At 36.1% G+C, this 14750-nt stretch overlaps 3 protein-coding genes and 1 long non-coding RNA gene across 7 annotated transcripts; 2 read left to right on the top strand and 2 right to left on the bottom strand.

Moving 5' to 3' along the window:
• The first annotated feature begins 801 nt into the window (after nucleotides 1–801).
• On the top strand, nucleotides 802–4910 carry Tmx3 (Thioredoxin-related transmembrane protein 3). 3 transcript variants are annotated; one of them, XM_076782906.1, is made up of 11 exons: nucleotides 803–1226; nucleotides 1642–1699; nucleotides 1771–1810; nucleotides 1921–2084; nucleotides 2158–2341; nucleotides 2413–2557; nucleotides 2638–2878; nucleotides 2951–3143; nucleotides 3228–3420; nucleotides 3497–3594; nucleotides 3680–4909. In XM_076782906.1, the coding sequence occupies exons 1-10, from the start codon at nucleotides 1184–1186 to the stop codon at nucleotides 3529–3531; spliced, it is 1296 nt and encodes a 431-aa protein (XP_076639021.1). In that variant the 5' UTR covers nucleotides 803–1183; the 3' UTR covers nucleotides 3532–3594; nucleotides 3680–4909. The 3 variants fall into 3 exon arrangements, with proteins under 3 accessions (XP_076639022.1, XP_076639021.1, XP_076639023.1); XM_076782908.1 differs by having other exon boundaries at nucleotides 1651–1699; nucleotides 3680–4908; XM_076782907.1 differs by having other exon boundaries at nucleotides 802–1226; nucleotides 3497–4910.
• Nucleotides 4911–4931: 21 nt separating this feature from the next.
• On the bottom strand, nucleotides 4932–6090 carry Pdcd-5 (programmed cell death 5). The gene is made up of 4 exons (XM_076782909.1): nucleotides 5838–6090; nucleotides 5445–5553; nucleotides 5216–5379; nucleotides 4932–5143 (listed from the first exon to the last, which is right to left on the bottom strand). The coding sequence occupies exons 1-4, from the start codon at nucleotides 5901–5903 to the stop codon at nucleotides 5081–5083; spliced, it is 402 nt and encodes a 133-aa protein (XP_076639024.1). The 5' UTR covers nucleotides 5904–6090; the 3' UTR covers nucleotides 4932–5080.
• A 489-nt stretch (nucleotides 6091–6579) lies between these two features.
• LOC143351522 (uncharacterized) lies at nucleotides 6580–14001 on the bottom strand. 2 transcript variants are annotated; one of them, XM_076783103.1, is made up of 8 exons: nucleotides 13841–14001; nucleotides 9619–9883; nucleotides 9177–9430; nucleotides 8639–9027; nucleotides 8097–8359; nucleotides 7791–8019; nucleotides 7403–7670; nucleotides 6580–7074 (listed from the first exon to the last, which is right to left on the bottom strand). In XM_076783103.1, the coding sequence occupies exons 1-8, from the start codon at nucleotides 13873–13875 to the stop codon at nucleotides 6630–6632; spliced, it is 2148 nt and encodes a 715-aa protein (XP_076639218.1). In that variant the 5' UTR covers nucleotides 13876–14001; the 3' UTR covers nucleotides 6580–6629. The 2 variants fall into 2 exon arrangements, with proteins under 2 accessions (XP_076639218.1, XP_076639217.1); XM_076783102.1 differs by having other exon boundaries at nucleotides 7403–8019; nucleotides 13841–14000.
• LOC143351523 (uncharacterized) lies at nucleotides 7632–11267 on the top strand. The gene is made up of 3 exons (XR_013081756.1): nucleotides 7632–7753; nucleotides 9688–9889; nucleotides 10541–11267. It is a non-coding gene; the product is annotated as an uncharacterized LOC143351523 (long non-coding RNA).
• Nucleotides 14002–14750: the final 749 nt, after the last annotated feature.

Genomic DNA, 14750 nt, shown 5'->3' with positions numbered 1-14750 from the left:
TCCGAATAAAAAACATACGATCTATTCTAGACTGCCACCACAGTTTTATGCGTATACATACTAAATTAACGTTCGCTTTAATAATTGTAAATACATGTATTAAAGCTTTGCATAATGTAAATCTATGACAATAAATGATATAATTTAAAGAATTCTATGTGTTCTCATCATTTTTATCTTTCTTTCCCTCTCCCCATTATTCCCTTAGCTATAAGATATATGCCACCTCTTCGTAAAGGCCGCCAGCATTTTGGAAATGTTCCGAGCACTTTGGAAATCCGGATGGCAAAACACCCAAGTTTGTCGTGGAATAGTTTATTATTTGTAGCAATAGATGGCGCTTATTTTCCGACCTCAAACCCCCTGGTGCTAAAACGCCCAAGTTTGTCGTGGAATAGTTCGTTATTGTCAACGATAGATGGCGCTTATTTTCCGACCTCAAACCCCCTGGTGCTAAAACGCCCAAGTTTGTCGAGAAATCCATCTAGCGTGGACGATACAAACTATTCCACGACAAACTTGGGCGTTTTAGCACCAGATGGCCTGAGGTCGATAAATAAGCGCCATCTAGCATTGAAGGTAACGAACTATTCCACGACAAACTTGGACGTTTTAGCACCAGGGGGTTTGAGGTCGGAAAATAAGCGCCATCTATCGTCGACAATAACGAACTATTCCACGACAAACTTGGGCGTTTTAGCACCAGGGGGTTTGAGGTCGGAAAATAAGCGCCATCTATCGCTAAAAATAACAAACTATTCCACGCAACTTGGGCGGCTCTCTCGACTCCCACGAGGCGGTCCGAAATTACTTCGGGTAGCTTCAGAGAATCGGGAAAGAGTTCATGTGTCAGTTTGTCTTTGTCGACTTTCCGAAACTCCAAGAGCTCACGTACGCGTGATCTGGCATGGGAGTAGTGCACCGAGTGCTGAATCTGGCATCTCTGGTGTCGCCGTCGATGGACACAATTATGCCAAACCTGACCACACTGTTTTAGAGGAAGCCGGTATGAAGACTATGTGGGGTTGTAAAACGAAAACATGGTAGAGATATATTGGAAATTATCGTGTGCGTTGTAATTTAACTGCTAAAAGTGTAAACTATTATAAATATGTGGAAATAAATTATTTGTGCATAATATTTTGCATTAAACGGAAGAGGGTTTTCCTACTTTTTTGCTGCGATGGTAACATTAACAAAATTGGTGCTCATCGCAATTATTTATGGTAAATATGTTTATTTTGATTGAGTGATTGTAAGATACAACATTATGTTAACATTAACTTTAGAAAAATACGCTTGTTACTCAGTATAATAGTTCATAACCTCGAATGGTATCGATCGATAATTGACTAGTGTCTAGCATGCTTTTAATTTGATTTTAGTTATTAAAGTTGTCTCACCAGTCCGCTTTTATTATTGAAAAATATTTTTGAAGACATACTTATTATAAATACATTTTAATACGAACAAACACTTATTTCTTTATTGCTTCTTTATTAGTTCATTAATGAATTTATAGTAGTTATACAATATGCAAGTTATTAATTTTTATCTTATAATAAAATTTATAGATATTTCATGTTTTGTTGTGTGTAATATGGAAGATGTAAATAGTTATGTTATTATAATATAGTTTAGTTTTTTCAGGAATTTTCACACATGTAACAGCATCACGTGTACTCGAATTAAGTGACAGGTACAGAATGATTGAAATTATGTTACAACACTCACATAAATCTCAATGTTTTAATACACACTTTGTTATAGGTTCTTGGACATTCGTAAAAATGGACAATGGCTAATAATGGTATAAATATAAATTATTATGAACAATATATGATATTAAGTAAATTTTGTAAGCATATATAAATTTTGTAACAATACTGTACACTAACATATAATATTGTTCTGTTTTAGATGTATGCACCATGGTGTGCACATTGTAAACGATTGGAACCAATCTGGGCTCATGTAGCACAACATTTACATGCAACATCAATACGAGTAGGACGTGTTGATTGTACTCAATTTACAAGCATAGCACATGCTTTTAAAGTTAAAGGATTTCCAACCATTTTATTGTAAGGGGAGAAATGAAATTTACTCTCATAGTATAAGATTAACAATTTTTATTGTAGTATTATTTATTTACAGTTTAAAAGGTGAGCAAGAATTTACATACCATGGAGACAGGACACGAGATGAAATAGTGAAATTTGCATTAAGAGTGAGCGGTCCACCTGTCCAAGAAATAACAAAAACACAAAGTTTTGAGACAATTAAAGAAGAACGTGGTTTATATTTTTTGTATGTTGGAGAGAAATCTGGTTCATTATGGGTACTATTGATATTTAATTTGACATATAATATATTAACAAAAGCTATAACTCACAAAATTGTTATGTTCAGGAATTTTATCACAAGACTGCAGATGCGTTCCAACCGCATGCATTTTTCTATCAATCACATCCAAACATTGTTAATAAACATGCTCCTGAGGGAAATGTTCCAGCATTGTTTGTTTATAAAGAAAACTCACATTATAATTTTACTGGTAAAATTAATGAAAAAGCAAAACATTATTGTATTTGTACATATATAACAATTAATGTTAACATATACTTTGTGATATAGGTCATACTACAAATGACATAGAAAAGTTAAATGAAACATTGTATAAGTGGATAAATGCAGAACGTTTTCCTACATTTCCAAAAGTAACAAGAGGAAATATAAATCAACTTTTTTTAACAAATAAAAATCTGGTTTTGGCAGTAGTGGAAGAAAATCAATTAGAGGAAGTACCACCACATATGGCACAGTTCAAAGATATGATAGAATCTATAATTAAAAGCAAACGAGAAAAGTATCACGAGTAAGTTATGTTGTAATAATTTGTATATTACTTGCTTCAACTAAAATTTAATTATAATCATTTTTTAATCAGCCATTTTCAGTTTGGTTGGATAGCTAGTCCTGATCTAGTCAATAGTATAGCAATGATGGTCCTACCATTGCCAAGTTTAATTGTTATTAACACTACTACAAATCATCATCACATTCCAGAGGATGAAGCAGAAAAACTAACCCCTCAAGTTGTAGAGTTTTTCCTAGAACAAATTCGCAATGAAAGCGCTCCGGTAGATAAAAAAGCTATTCTTGTTTATGAATTTAAATTATTTTGTGAAATAGAATGAAATTAATACAAAAGTGTAAATTTACAGCGATATGGTGGAAACAGTTGGCTTGTGCATGTCTACAGATCATGGTTTGAATTGAAAACAACTCTTACTGCAATGTGGATAGGTAATCCTATCTTGACAATGGTCTTATTTGGTTTACCAGCTGGATTTTTGTCATTGATATGTTATGGCATTTGCTGTCCAGATATTTTAGATGCAGATGATGAAGAAGAAGGTAAATTTATGTGCTTTCTTTAAAACTTATAATATATATATTTGTATTTTCATTTTTGTAATGTCTAATTTTGCAGAACAATCAGGAATGAATCATATGAAGAAAGATTAAATAAAAAACAATTTAGACCATTATTATTTCTACGATCTTTGTGAGACTTTTAATGATACGAAGGTATATATACTATTATTTTACATTGTACAATTTTTAATTATATTTAAGTAAAATTTACTGATGTAACCCTTTACGGACGTAACAGACGAAGCTTTCGTTGCGAAGGCACGCTGTTATCTAGTTAAAAACCTAATTACATGATGGCGGGAGAATAGCTGGTATTGGGTCTCTTGTGGTTCTTGGCAGAGAAGTTCGTCACCTCTGATTTAAACGCTGTCCGCAAAGGGTTAAGAAATTTTATTTCAGTTGTCAACATTTTGTTCACACAAGTATAAAAAACTTATGTGAAACATTTTAACAGCCACTTTCATAGTGAATATAATTCAAAAGTTGTATGAATTAGATAGAATAATGAATAACCCTTAAAAGGTGATTAATACTGGCTACTGCACAGGTTACAGGACTTGAATTTTTTACTTATAATGTTTTGTTTCATAGATATTTCAAAAAAAGCTTACTACGTTAGATACTGAATTTCTTGATTCCTAAATTTTTTTAAATAACACTAATATGCATACAAACGTGAAAAACTATTAAAAAAATAATATATCAAATAATATTAATACAAAGGAAAAGAAAATAGATTTACAAAGTACGAATAAATAATAGTTAAATCTGTTCCTTTACAAAACAAAAAATATTAAATATCCATTATATATATGTGTATGTACATATTTCTAATAGGTGATGTATTATTCCAGGTTTATTATCGTATTTTACGTTTTATTTTCTTCTTTGTATTTCAATGATTATGAATTGATTTTTTTGTTTTTATACTAAATACTGGTAGAATAAATCTTAGTAGTTAAAGAATATTAGGATGGAAAATTTTTAAGTGGGTACAAAGCATAAGTATCACGTGTAGAGCAGTGAAGCCAGACTTTCATAAATTTGGATTTAAAAAGATCCAGGTACCACTGGATAAGGGTTAAAATAAATCTTAGCTAAATGAAACGTTTACCAGACAATACAAATCATACAATTAAACGAGCTTTTTTAAATCATATGGAAGAATTTGTTTTGCATTACAACTTTATGTAATTCAAGTATAACATATACATGAGATTTGTGAAAGAATGTGAATATTTAATATGATTTTGTAACTGTATTTAGACAGTGATGTACGTTTTATTGTATAGATGTAGTGAAAAAATATATCAAAGGTTTACATAAATCAGTATGTAAACTTTGGATGTTCGCTTTAAAGCATGAAAATTCTTTTTTTGAAAATGGCAAACTATTATGCATTTTAAATGTGTATTTACTTATATTTAATAAAGAAAATGATAATACTTTAAGTATTTTTCAATAATTTTAGATTTAATTAAATGAGATGATTTCTTTTTCTCTTTATTTCTTTATTTTATTTCAATATACCATAAAAAATAAGAACATACAACTAATTAAGTGTATATTTATATATTGTAACCTTCTTTCTTGTTTGAACATAAAGCAATGTAATGTTACTGCTTAAGCCATGTAACATTTATAATTGCAATAAATCATTATCATCATCATCGGAATCTAATGCTGCTCTTCGCCTGTTAAACTAAAGTTGTTTTTCATTAATTTTTCTTTGACTTGCAAGGTATTGATAAATATAACATATATTTTATCTAACCTTGACAACAGTCTTGTGTTGTGTTTGTTGATTTACACTTTCAATTAAACTAATTAGTTCCTTTTCTCCAAGTTTACTAGATAATTGACCTCGTTGTGCCATACTTAATATCATACCTTCTATCATTTTTCCTTTCTCAGGTTTTGCAAAGCATAATGTATTGACTAAAGAAAAAATATATTTTAGACAATTACATTTATGTAAACTTCAAATACAACAATATTCTTACGTCTTGCTCTGGCTGATTGGTCTAATACTTGAGTAAGAATTGAATTTTTCATGTCTTCCATTTCTTGCATTTTCTCTTCCATTGCTTGTTTATTCTCGACATTGTTAGGCTAAGTTTCCATATTAAATGCAATAACAGTAGGAAAAAGTAAATTTATAATTATTTAAAAATCAGTGCTTGTATTATATTTAAAAATAGTTTGATTTCAACACAACTTAAAAATGATGAAATAAGATTAATTCAGAAGGAATTGAAATTATTAATAAATTTTCAAGTTTTATATTGTAATAATTTTATATATTATTCTATTTTACATATTCTTATTAAGTAATCTATTATTTATCATTTTTAAAAATACTATGCTGAAGAGAACAAGAATGCGTACTAATATACCTTATATTGTGCCTGCAACTGAGCTAATCGTTGCTGTCGTATTGCTTCTAATTCCGGGTCTGACATTTTTATATTATTAATTTTATAATATAAGTTTCAAAGACCTCCAAAAAACTTGTTTTGAAGTTAATATACTTTTCTAATGCACACACGTCACTTCAGTCACCGACTATAAATTGTAATTTCTTTCAGTGTGACCAGATTTGGCATAATTGAGTGCATCGATGCCGACACCAGTAACGACAAACTTCTTTAGCCACTAACGGAGTGGTGGGGAAAGTCGACATATACTACCACACGGCCATGTTGTGTGAGCTCGGCACTTCGCGCAACTTCGGGAAATAGAAAAAGAAGGTGAGTGTGACGAATTGAGAAAGACAGACTGACACACGCTCTCTTTTTCGGTTTACCGAAAATGTCCGAAGTGAGCGTGGCAGATCGGGCACCTTCGAGGAATAGAGAAAGAACGTAAATTTAAATACATCAGTACTTTTTCTTTATATTTCTACAAACTCTCCATTTATTCAATATAATTAAATGAGATTATGGAATTTCAAGGTATGAAGTTGAATATGAACCAATTTGCTATTCTTTATTGTTTAATAGAATATTATATACTAAAAGTGATATGTATTAGATACATGTGTTTGTCTGGAAGAGATAATAATTAATACATACTTTATACATTTTAGTTTACACAAAAACTTTATTGCTTTAGGACAATATTACAAACCAAGAAGCCTTTCTTTTTTATGTTAGGCAAACAAAAATGTTTATAACATACATTTTGCTTTAAATAGTGTTTGTACTATCGTACCATGGCGGCATCCAATTGGTTGTAGTTCTAGTTCTTCCTTTAGAAAGAGCAAGAGTGCCATCAACATTGTAATTTCTATCTGCTCGCCTTCTACGTCTCTCATTTTTATTTGAGTCAAAAATTTCGTTATCCAAAACAACAAATGATTGACCGTTAGTGTGTTGATTAGTACCTTTACCAAAACTAGGAGAGTATGGTCTAGCATCGCTTTGGAGTTCACGATCGGGCGAAGGATTGCGTATCCTTCCGGAAGACTGAAGTGATGGCGATCGTCTGCGTCGGAAACCTTGAGGTTCATCATCAACGTTACAGACGTGAAGTCGATAAGTAGGATTAGTCGATTCATCTTTTAATCTGTTATATTCTGGCACATCTGACTGCATTGGTCTTTGAACTTGAATTAGCGAAGCTCTCGAACCTCTGTATTATTATTATTAATTATTGTTATTATATTTATGTCAATTTGTTTGTACACAAGTAATATGGGCACTCAGTTATCAACGAATGGTATTTTAAGAATTTAAGAAGATAAGAAAATTGTTAACGAATGCTCGACATAAACGCCTCTATAAACGACGATACAGGAAGGCACACGCGTCGCGTTGTTTGTACCATATGTACGTATATACATATTTATGTATCAGATAAGCTAATGTTACAAAAGTCAATTACTACTGTCAAAAATTCGTAACAATTAAAAGACAGGAGATTTTTATGATTACTCGTATTAAAATTCTCTTACACGCACCTTCGACTACCAGATGGTGGTTTTCCACGTATATGTAAATTGTCCTCGTGAATTTCCGTATGCAACACTTGAAACGCGTCTTGATCCTGAGTAACGTTTGTGCAGTCAAATTGCTCTACATTATTATTTATCCAATAATTATCTTTTCGTCTGGAAGCACTTAAACTACGATCTCGTCTACGATGCATTTTTGGTACGGTATATAATTGGTTTTCCCGTTTTGTGCAATAAGCTGTTCTATATTCCGGTTGCAGATCCAGGTTCCCCTCTAAACGCAAGTTCGATGGGACTCTTAAGGGTTCAACATTTGGTACACGACCATAAGGAACGTATTGAGATCTCATTTCGCTAGTGAGTTCGTAATTATATCGTTTAGACTCTTGTTTACCGAAACTTGCGCCATGTTCCGTAGGAATTAACGTCGATCTCATAGTCAACGACGGTTTCCGGTATACAGGATGATCTCTTTGATAATCCAAATATTTCGATTTATATTCCGGATCTTGATCGATTTTCGTTGAAAATTTCGTTGTAGGCGACGAAGGTACTTTAGAGCCGTCAGCTCGTCCGATTTCGTCCTCTGGTTTTACAATTTTCGGACGCTCCCTTGGAAAATCCTACAAACAGAGAAATTTTTATTAAATTATTGTAAAAATTCCATAGTATTTGAAAGATCCGAGGGAATGAAACCTGCCTTGTATGCGTCTTTATATTCAGGAATTTCAAGCGGCGGACCTTTTAAATCTTCCAACTTCGAGACCAACATTTTCATTTCTTCCTCTTTCGTCTTCGTCTCCTTTCGCTTTTTCCGTTCTTCTTCGACGTTATTGTTTAATACAGACATTAATTGCGTCTCTTTGGAACGAGAATTAACGAAGTCACCAGTGCTCTCTGTATTCTGAAAAATGTCTCGTCCAGTCTTCAGATGAGATTCGGGTTTTATTGGTTGCGAGCGTACTGTAACATGGAATAAGAAAACAATACACAGTGAATTCTACTTAAAATTGCACGCTTTGCGATATTGTTTTTCAAAGTTTTATTCTAAAAAAGTAAATTTGAAGTTTCATTAAAAAAAGAAAAAAGATTTATTGGGCAAATGGAACGTGCTATTTCTAGTGTTGCATGCTATTCTTCGTCTCTGTGAATGAAAATATGCTACTTTTCTTAACGTACGTTGCGTGAACCAAAGTCAGATTCTAGTGAAATTATGGCTGAAAGATTTTTTTTAAATATTACCTCTGCTATTGTGTTTTCTGAATACGTCGGTATACTCCGGCACAAAGTTAGATTCTCCTTCTAGTTTTAAATTCGTATTCTGCCTTAACAATCCCGGTCTTCGTACGCCCACGAACGGTACGTATTTTTCATGGTTCTCCGTCAACGTTTCGAATTCGCCTTCCATTTTTAAATGCGTCGGCACGCGCATCAGTTCGGGACGACTGACGTTCAGCCATTGAATGAATTTCTCGCATTTTTCGGTCGTCGTGCTCAGATCGCCTTCCATTTTTAAAGATGTGGGTCTACGAGCAAGTTCAGGCCTGTGCTGACCCTCGTAAGCTACGTACGACGAATACGTTTCCGTGTTCGTATAAAGGTCTCCTCCGTCCCGTTTTAAAGTTGTCCCCCTTTTATCGAATCGTTCAGATGAAAATAATGTTGCAGGGCGTAGTTCAATTTTTAATTCGTTGCTTTAAATATGCATAACGCGTCGTGAATCGACCGACGCTTATAAATAGAATTGCTTGCAAACTGATTACTCTGATTGAAACTGTACCTTCTAATGAGAGACGGTCGTTTAGAAGGATTTACATGGGCAGCGACTTTGGAGCTTGCAGTTTCAGTCTCCATCGTTTTTTCATCGTCGACGTGTACCAGAGGAGTCGTAGGATCGTTATTTTCAGCTTGAAAATCGACAAGTTTCGCTTCTTGTTCTTTAAGCTCTTCTCGATCCGAATACTGTGCATTTTCTATCGAATACTTCGGTTGGATATCTTCGACTTGTTTCTCTCCTTCCAGCCAGATATTTTCCTACCACCCGCAACGACGAATTTGCCCGAAATCGTGGACAAGAGAGAAAATATATATATATTTTTTTAATTTGAAAAGCGTACGTATTCTATTTCGTTTACGAATCATCAAAGTATATAGGTCCTTTCCCTACTCGTCTCAATAGGATATTAAAAGAAAAAATATAAAGTCGTATCGAAAACGCCAACCTTGAGCGAATCTTCACTGTTTGCGCCAAACGTTTCGCAATACTCGCTGACGTGAACTTGGTTTTCCAGATCAGTCAGAAGTCCAAGATTGTCCTTCGGTTGACCCTGAACACGCCTTCTTCGATAACGAGCCAGCTCGTCGACCGTTAATCCATCTAAGAGGGGCCATTTTTCCTTGGATTTGAGTTTCCGCCCTTTACCCTTACCCTGCGCTAGCTCAGTGTCCGAGGACGATTTGTTGGCACCTTTGGAGGAGGACCTTTGCCTGCGTGTAAATTCAATGGTTTTTAATATCCTGCAACAATATACCTCTATACAATTTCGTTAACGTTGTTCCGGGGAACCGTACATCCCAACCATAAAAAAAATAGAGTTCAAACGGTCGAAAAAAAATTCTTTTATTATACAGACACGTCTCATCCGATAAACGCAGCGATCAATCGAAGAAAAGTAGCTTTCATCGGGGTTCACGCTGTAAGAAGTATCGATCGTTCTTTATCTTTTAGGCTAATGAAATACTGGCCACTGTTATCGTATTGCTAAATTACGTTCTAGAGCGTGTTTACCCTACCCGAGCGATGTTATCGGCTTTTTGACCAATTGGTCGTTCAACCTCCACCTACTTTAAGGAACTCGCTTCTATGTATTAAAGAGTCTCATTCATGAAATCGAGGTTAGTTGCCCGACCACTGCACAATAAAATCGAGGAAACGGATAACGAGGAACGTATTTTTGCCGATATTTAAGAATTTTCTCCCCTCGTTCAAACATCTCTTTGTTGACACACAGCAAGTTCTGTGTACGGTAACAAAAACGTTAACGAAATCTAATTCGTACAAATTCAAAATTTAGAACACCATGTAGAGATGTAAAATACGTATCAGAGATCACGTTCTCATTTTTTTTTGTTTTTTTTTTTAAGGAATCGAACGATGCAATTTCACAAAAAAAAAACAAAAATGGAGCACCGACTCGGGTGGATGGCCAGAACGAACTGAGAATCTCCCGACGGGGAAACTGAATCTGCTGGAGGAGGATGGAGGTTGGCGGAGGAGGTGGTGAAGCGACGCGACGCGCCTCTGCCCTCTGGCAGAACGAGGAACAGGAAGAGGGTGGTACGAAGCTACATGCCTTTACAGCGGGACTCGCAGACGCGACGCATCGATCTACAAAGAGGAGTCTGAAAAAGAAATTTCGTTACAGACTAATGGCTCGGGGACACGGAAACGTTTAGGTATCGCATCGACGACTGCCATGCCAGACGCAACGTTGTCGACGCGATGTTTGATCAAAATCTTCACGCGGAAATGCAAAAAGAATAGAAACGACGTTCGTTTAAAATAGAATAAAACGTATTATAATATTCGATGAATATCTTTGATCGATTAAGGTTGTTGTAGTCACCGTGCTTGAGGAACAATTCCGTCTACGTTAATTAAGGGTTTGGACCACGGTGATGCTGCATTAAAGACGTTTATTATAATGTGACATTTGGATCACCTCTTGTACATAGTTCTCTCGAGACAATGGTGTTATATCAACCCTGATCCTACAAGGATACGACGTTGAGTCATACGTCAAGTTTGATAGACATTCTACACATATAATATTAAATTATAAAATACATATTTCGACTAATTGAGCGTACAAAGTAGATGTAGAAAAGTCTTTAAATAGATCAATGATAAAAACGATGGGTTTAATTAATTTCGAGGAGATAGATTTTATTTTTCCTTAATCGTTTAATTTCTGTGACGGTTACCCATCTTTTTCTGTTTTAGCACTATCTACCAATTAATCAAAAACTTGCGTTCTTTTCTTATTCAGTTAGACGTTACTATAATTTATTGCCTGCAGATATTAAGAATTCATCGTCCTATGCTTTCTTTAAGTATGCTACTACCGACGCGTATCCGTCACATGTTTCCGTAATATTTAATCACGAATGTCTAATTTTGTTCGCTCTTTCTTCATTTATCTTAGTATGTATACCTCTAGAATCTCGCATTAAAATTTTTCCCAGGGGTGGCCGAACACCCTGTATAGTGTACTATTGAACCAATGATAAGAGAAATGGATTTGTCCGTTTTACAATCGATATCTCAGCGTGACCTACAAAACAGGTAATTGAGTGTAATTGACCGACGTTCTTTCGTGATTGGCACACAATTACCAGAGTTCTTACAAATTGGTCCTCGATTCGGAGCATTATGTTCATTATTGATGCGATTTTTGATTGTGTTAGTAGTTCAATCGACCCGATACTTTAAACGAACACGTTTAAGCTATATGTTCTTATAATTCTAATAATTATGTAATGAAGGGAGTTGGTCGTAAATACCTCTAGGTCGGAAGTATTCTATCTTTCCCTGCATATAAACGGGAGCGTGTCGAAAAGATAAGGACGATGAAATTTCACCTATCTTCCTATCAGGTTGTCGCAACTCTTAAGGGTAGGATACTGTTGCCTAGTCATCGATTTTGATGGGCTTCCACACAGCAGATTAACAATAAAAAAACAAGCTTACAGTATTTTGTCCAATGAACCTTAATATTTGAGATTTTAGCGTTTTTTAAACGACCAGTTTGAAGTGTGAGGCCCATCTCTTCGACCAACTCCTAATATCCTGGCGTCTAAGAATCTGTTAAGATGCCTTAAAAGGATACAGTAAATTCGAATCTAACGCTGTCGTCTAATAATCGTATCGTCCAACGTTTTGTCGCGACTAATCATCGAATAAGAGTGATAATTTGTCGTTTCCCATCCGCGTGGTATCGCGATAGCGGATCAGAGCGATCGCAATCGTTTCGTAATCGCGATCGAGGGACGCGTTTCCCTTTTCAAACTCGTTTAAACGCCTCCACCGACGATTACGAGTCACGAAAACCCGTGGCCGTTCTTGTTCAAGTTCCTTTCGTGCGCCGAATTGTCGTTCGCGAAGGGGGCAGCAGGATGTCGGGATTCGACTCGACCCGGTGACCCTAATTTTCGTTCATCGTGTCTATGTACGAATCTCCGAATGCGCCGACAAATAAATGTCTGCGGCGCGTCGGGGCGCGTAACACGCGGGTTTCGGTCAGTAATTGCGCCGGTTCGCACGATTCGATCTCTATGCATTTCACCGGCAACGTTTGCACGCGAATCCACCTCGAAGAAATAAGGAGGCCACGTGCTCTAAAACTCACCCCTGGTTCGCGTCTGGACGATTAAAAATTGTTTCTTACGACCGTCGCAATAATGTTTCACCCTCGCGACTACTTGTGAATCCTCGATAAGATGAACAGATTAAACCACGATAGAAGCTTACGTCGTACATGTATTCCCGGCCAAGTATCTAAATTAATTATCAGTATTACGACGACACCTTACGAGGGTTCGAAAACATGCCTAACAGCCCTTCGAATATCTTACAAAAGCATTTAACGCTCGTTCGAACGACGAACGAGCTAAATCGCGAAAGAGCGCTCTTAGCCAGGACAGGAAATTAAACCTGGATTCGACTTTATACACGAGGGTTGTCAATTTCCATTTACCCTGGATGCTCGTTACCCTTAAAAAAGCACAGGTTTAAAGCAATAAATTCGTTACGGTCACGACGGTATTAGTAAGATTGCCTTCGTAATACTGTCCACGATATCTGTGCCAATCGCGTTTCATTTATGGATCTTCAATTGCAGAAAGCGTCGCAAATTTATTTTCCTTCCGTGACGGGAGGTACAATCTCCACGAAAGTTGAAATCCACCGATCCTATATTTACGCGGCCGTATACAAATACCTTAAAAACTCGTCGTTTCCATACTCAGAGTCTGTCGTTGAATTTTTGCGTTTGATCTCCAAATCGTCTTTATTTCGACTTTCCGTGGCGCACGGTGATAAAAATTACAAATAGAAATAAAGGTATTAAAGTTTTGGACGATCGTTCAACGTTCGTCGACGAATAAAGAAAATCGCTCGAAGCGATTACAATGCGGATAATAGATTTTTTTGTTAAATAAGACGACTTTGTAAGCGTCCACTTTCCGATAAGATTGTTCGTAAACGTGTTCGTTTGATTTTGCGAATAAATTCGATGTCTCGTGGACACCCGAAGAGCGCAAGATTCTATAAATAGATTTCGACGAGTCTCCTTAGCCGTTCGTTAAACCTCAGGGAGTTCGATACCCTGCAGTCCGTTTCCCGCCGAACGGATTCAACGGAACTGTGGCAAAGGCCGCGTTTACCTTTTGCCAGAACGATCGCTTTTGCCCTCGCCCATTGCATCTTCTTGATCAACGATCAGCCCCCGATGCCCGACACTACGATGCCACAGTGATCTCTGATTACGAACAACTTCGTCGAAGTCTCGACCGTGTTAACAAAATGAAATCGATAGGATGACTCGACCGTACCAGATCCTAGTGCTGGCGTGACTGGCTTTTTGGGCAAGATGTTAATGAGAAGGTGCCGGGCGATACACCTGCGCAGCTGCGAAGAGCTGAAACGCTCGAACGGGCGGGCGCTGATGGTCCGAGGAAAACCACAGGTGAACACTTGCCTTCCACTACTCGCGCGTGTTCCGTTACTCTGAATCAGTATCAAACCTGGCCAAGACTTTGAAATATAAAATCATTAAATATAAACCCCAATCTACAGTTTCTGTATATTACGAGGGTCGTTCAATAAGTCCTTAGAAAATCCAAGACCTGACACTCGTAGCATCGAAAATGGTTTGTTTTTAGTATGCATTGTGACTCACTAGACAGTTGTCAAAGTGTAAGGACTTATTGAACGACCCTCGTATTTTAGAGTAGTACTGCTTCGATGAATTTCTTGATGCTTTTTACGATTTGGAAATGATGCTTAATAGTATTAGAATAAGCATGGATTTAATATATAGAGATAAGTGTAATCTTAAATGATATGCGTGTTTCACAACATAAGATACACTCCTAAACATTTTGTTCTGCTTTGAAGAAAATCGTATGTCAAATTGTAAGGGGATCCTTGTAAGAAGGCATTTCAATGGGTCATTCGATGGTCAATGAAGTTGATACCAAGGTCAGAGATTCGGTAAAGGTCCAGGAATGGCTGAAAGCAAGAGTTAACCGAAATACTTCTGCCATAGATCAAACTGCCAACTCTAACGTTGCG

This window comes from Colletes latitarsis, chromosome 2 (assembly GCF_051014445.1).
Source record: "Colletes latitarsis isolate SP2378_abdomen chromosome 2, iyColLati1, whole genome shotgun sequence".
Lineage (NCBI taxonomy): Eukaryota > Metazoa > Arthropoda > Insecta > Hymenoptera > Colletidae > Colletes > Colletes latitarsis.
Note: the sequence above shows the minus strand (reverse complement) of the source record. Positions and strands in the feature narration are given on the sequence as shown.

What these genes read in the sequence shown, in the direction of transcription:
- Tmx3 (XM_076782907.1), top strand. Translation starts at nt 1,184, where the DNA reads ATGGTAACATTAACAAAATTGGTGCTCATCGCAATTATTTATG. An exon ending in CTCACATTATAATTTTACTG is followed by an intron (nt 2,558 to 2,637) that starts GTAAAATTAATG and finishes TTTGTGATATAG; the next exon opens with GTCATACTACAAATGACATA. An exon ending in TGCAGATGATGAAGAAGAAG is followed by an intron (nt 3,421 to 3,496) that starts GTAAATTTATGT and finishes CTAATTTTGCAG; the next exon opens with AACAATCAGGAATGAATCAT.
- Pdcd-5 (XM_076782909.1), bottom strand. Translation starts at nt 5,903, where the DNA reads ATGTCAGACCCGGAATTAGAAGCAATACGACAGCAACGATTAGCTCAG. An exon ending in CCAATCAGCCAGAGCAAGAC is followed by an intron (nt 5,380 to 5,444) that starts GTAAGAATATTG and finishes TTTTTTCTTTAG; the next exon opens with TCAATACATTATGCTTTGCA. An exon ending in AACACAAGACTGTTGTCAAG is followed by an intron (nt 5,144 to 5,215) that starts GTTAGATAAAAT and finishes AAACAACTTTAG; the next exon opens with TTTAACAGGCGAAGAGCAGC.
- LOC143351522 (XM_076783102.1), bottom strand. Translation starts at nt 13,875, where the DNA reads ATGGGCGAGGGCAAAAGCGATCGTTCTGGCAAAAG. An exon ending in ACAGTGAAGATTCGCTCAAG is followed by an intron (nt 9,431 to 9,618) that starts GTTGGCGTTTTC and finishes TGCGGGTGGTAG; the next exon opens with GAAAATATCTGGCTGGAAGG. An exon ending in CAGAAAACACAATAGCAGAG is followed by an intron (nt 8,360 to 8,638) that starts GTAATATTTAAA and finishes TCCATGTTACAG; the next exon opens with TACGCTCGCAACCAATAAAA.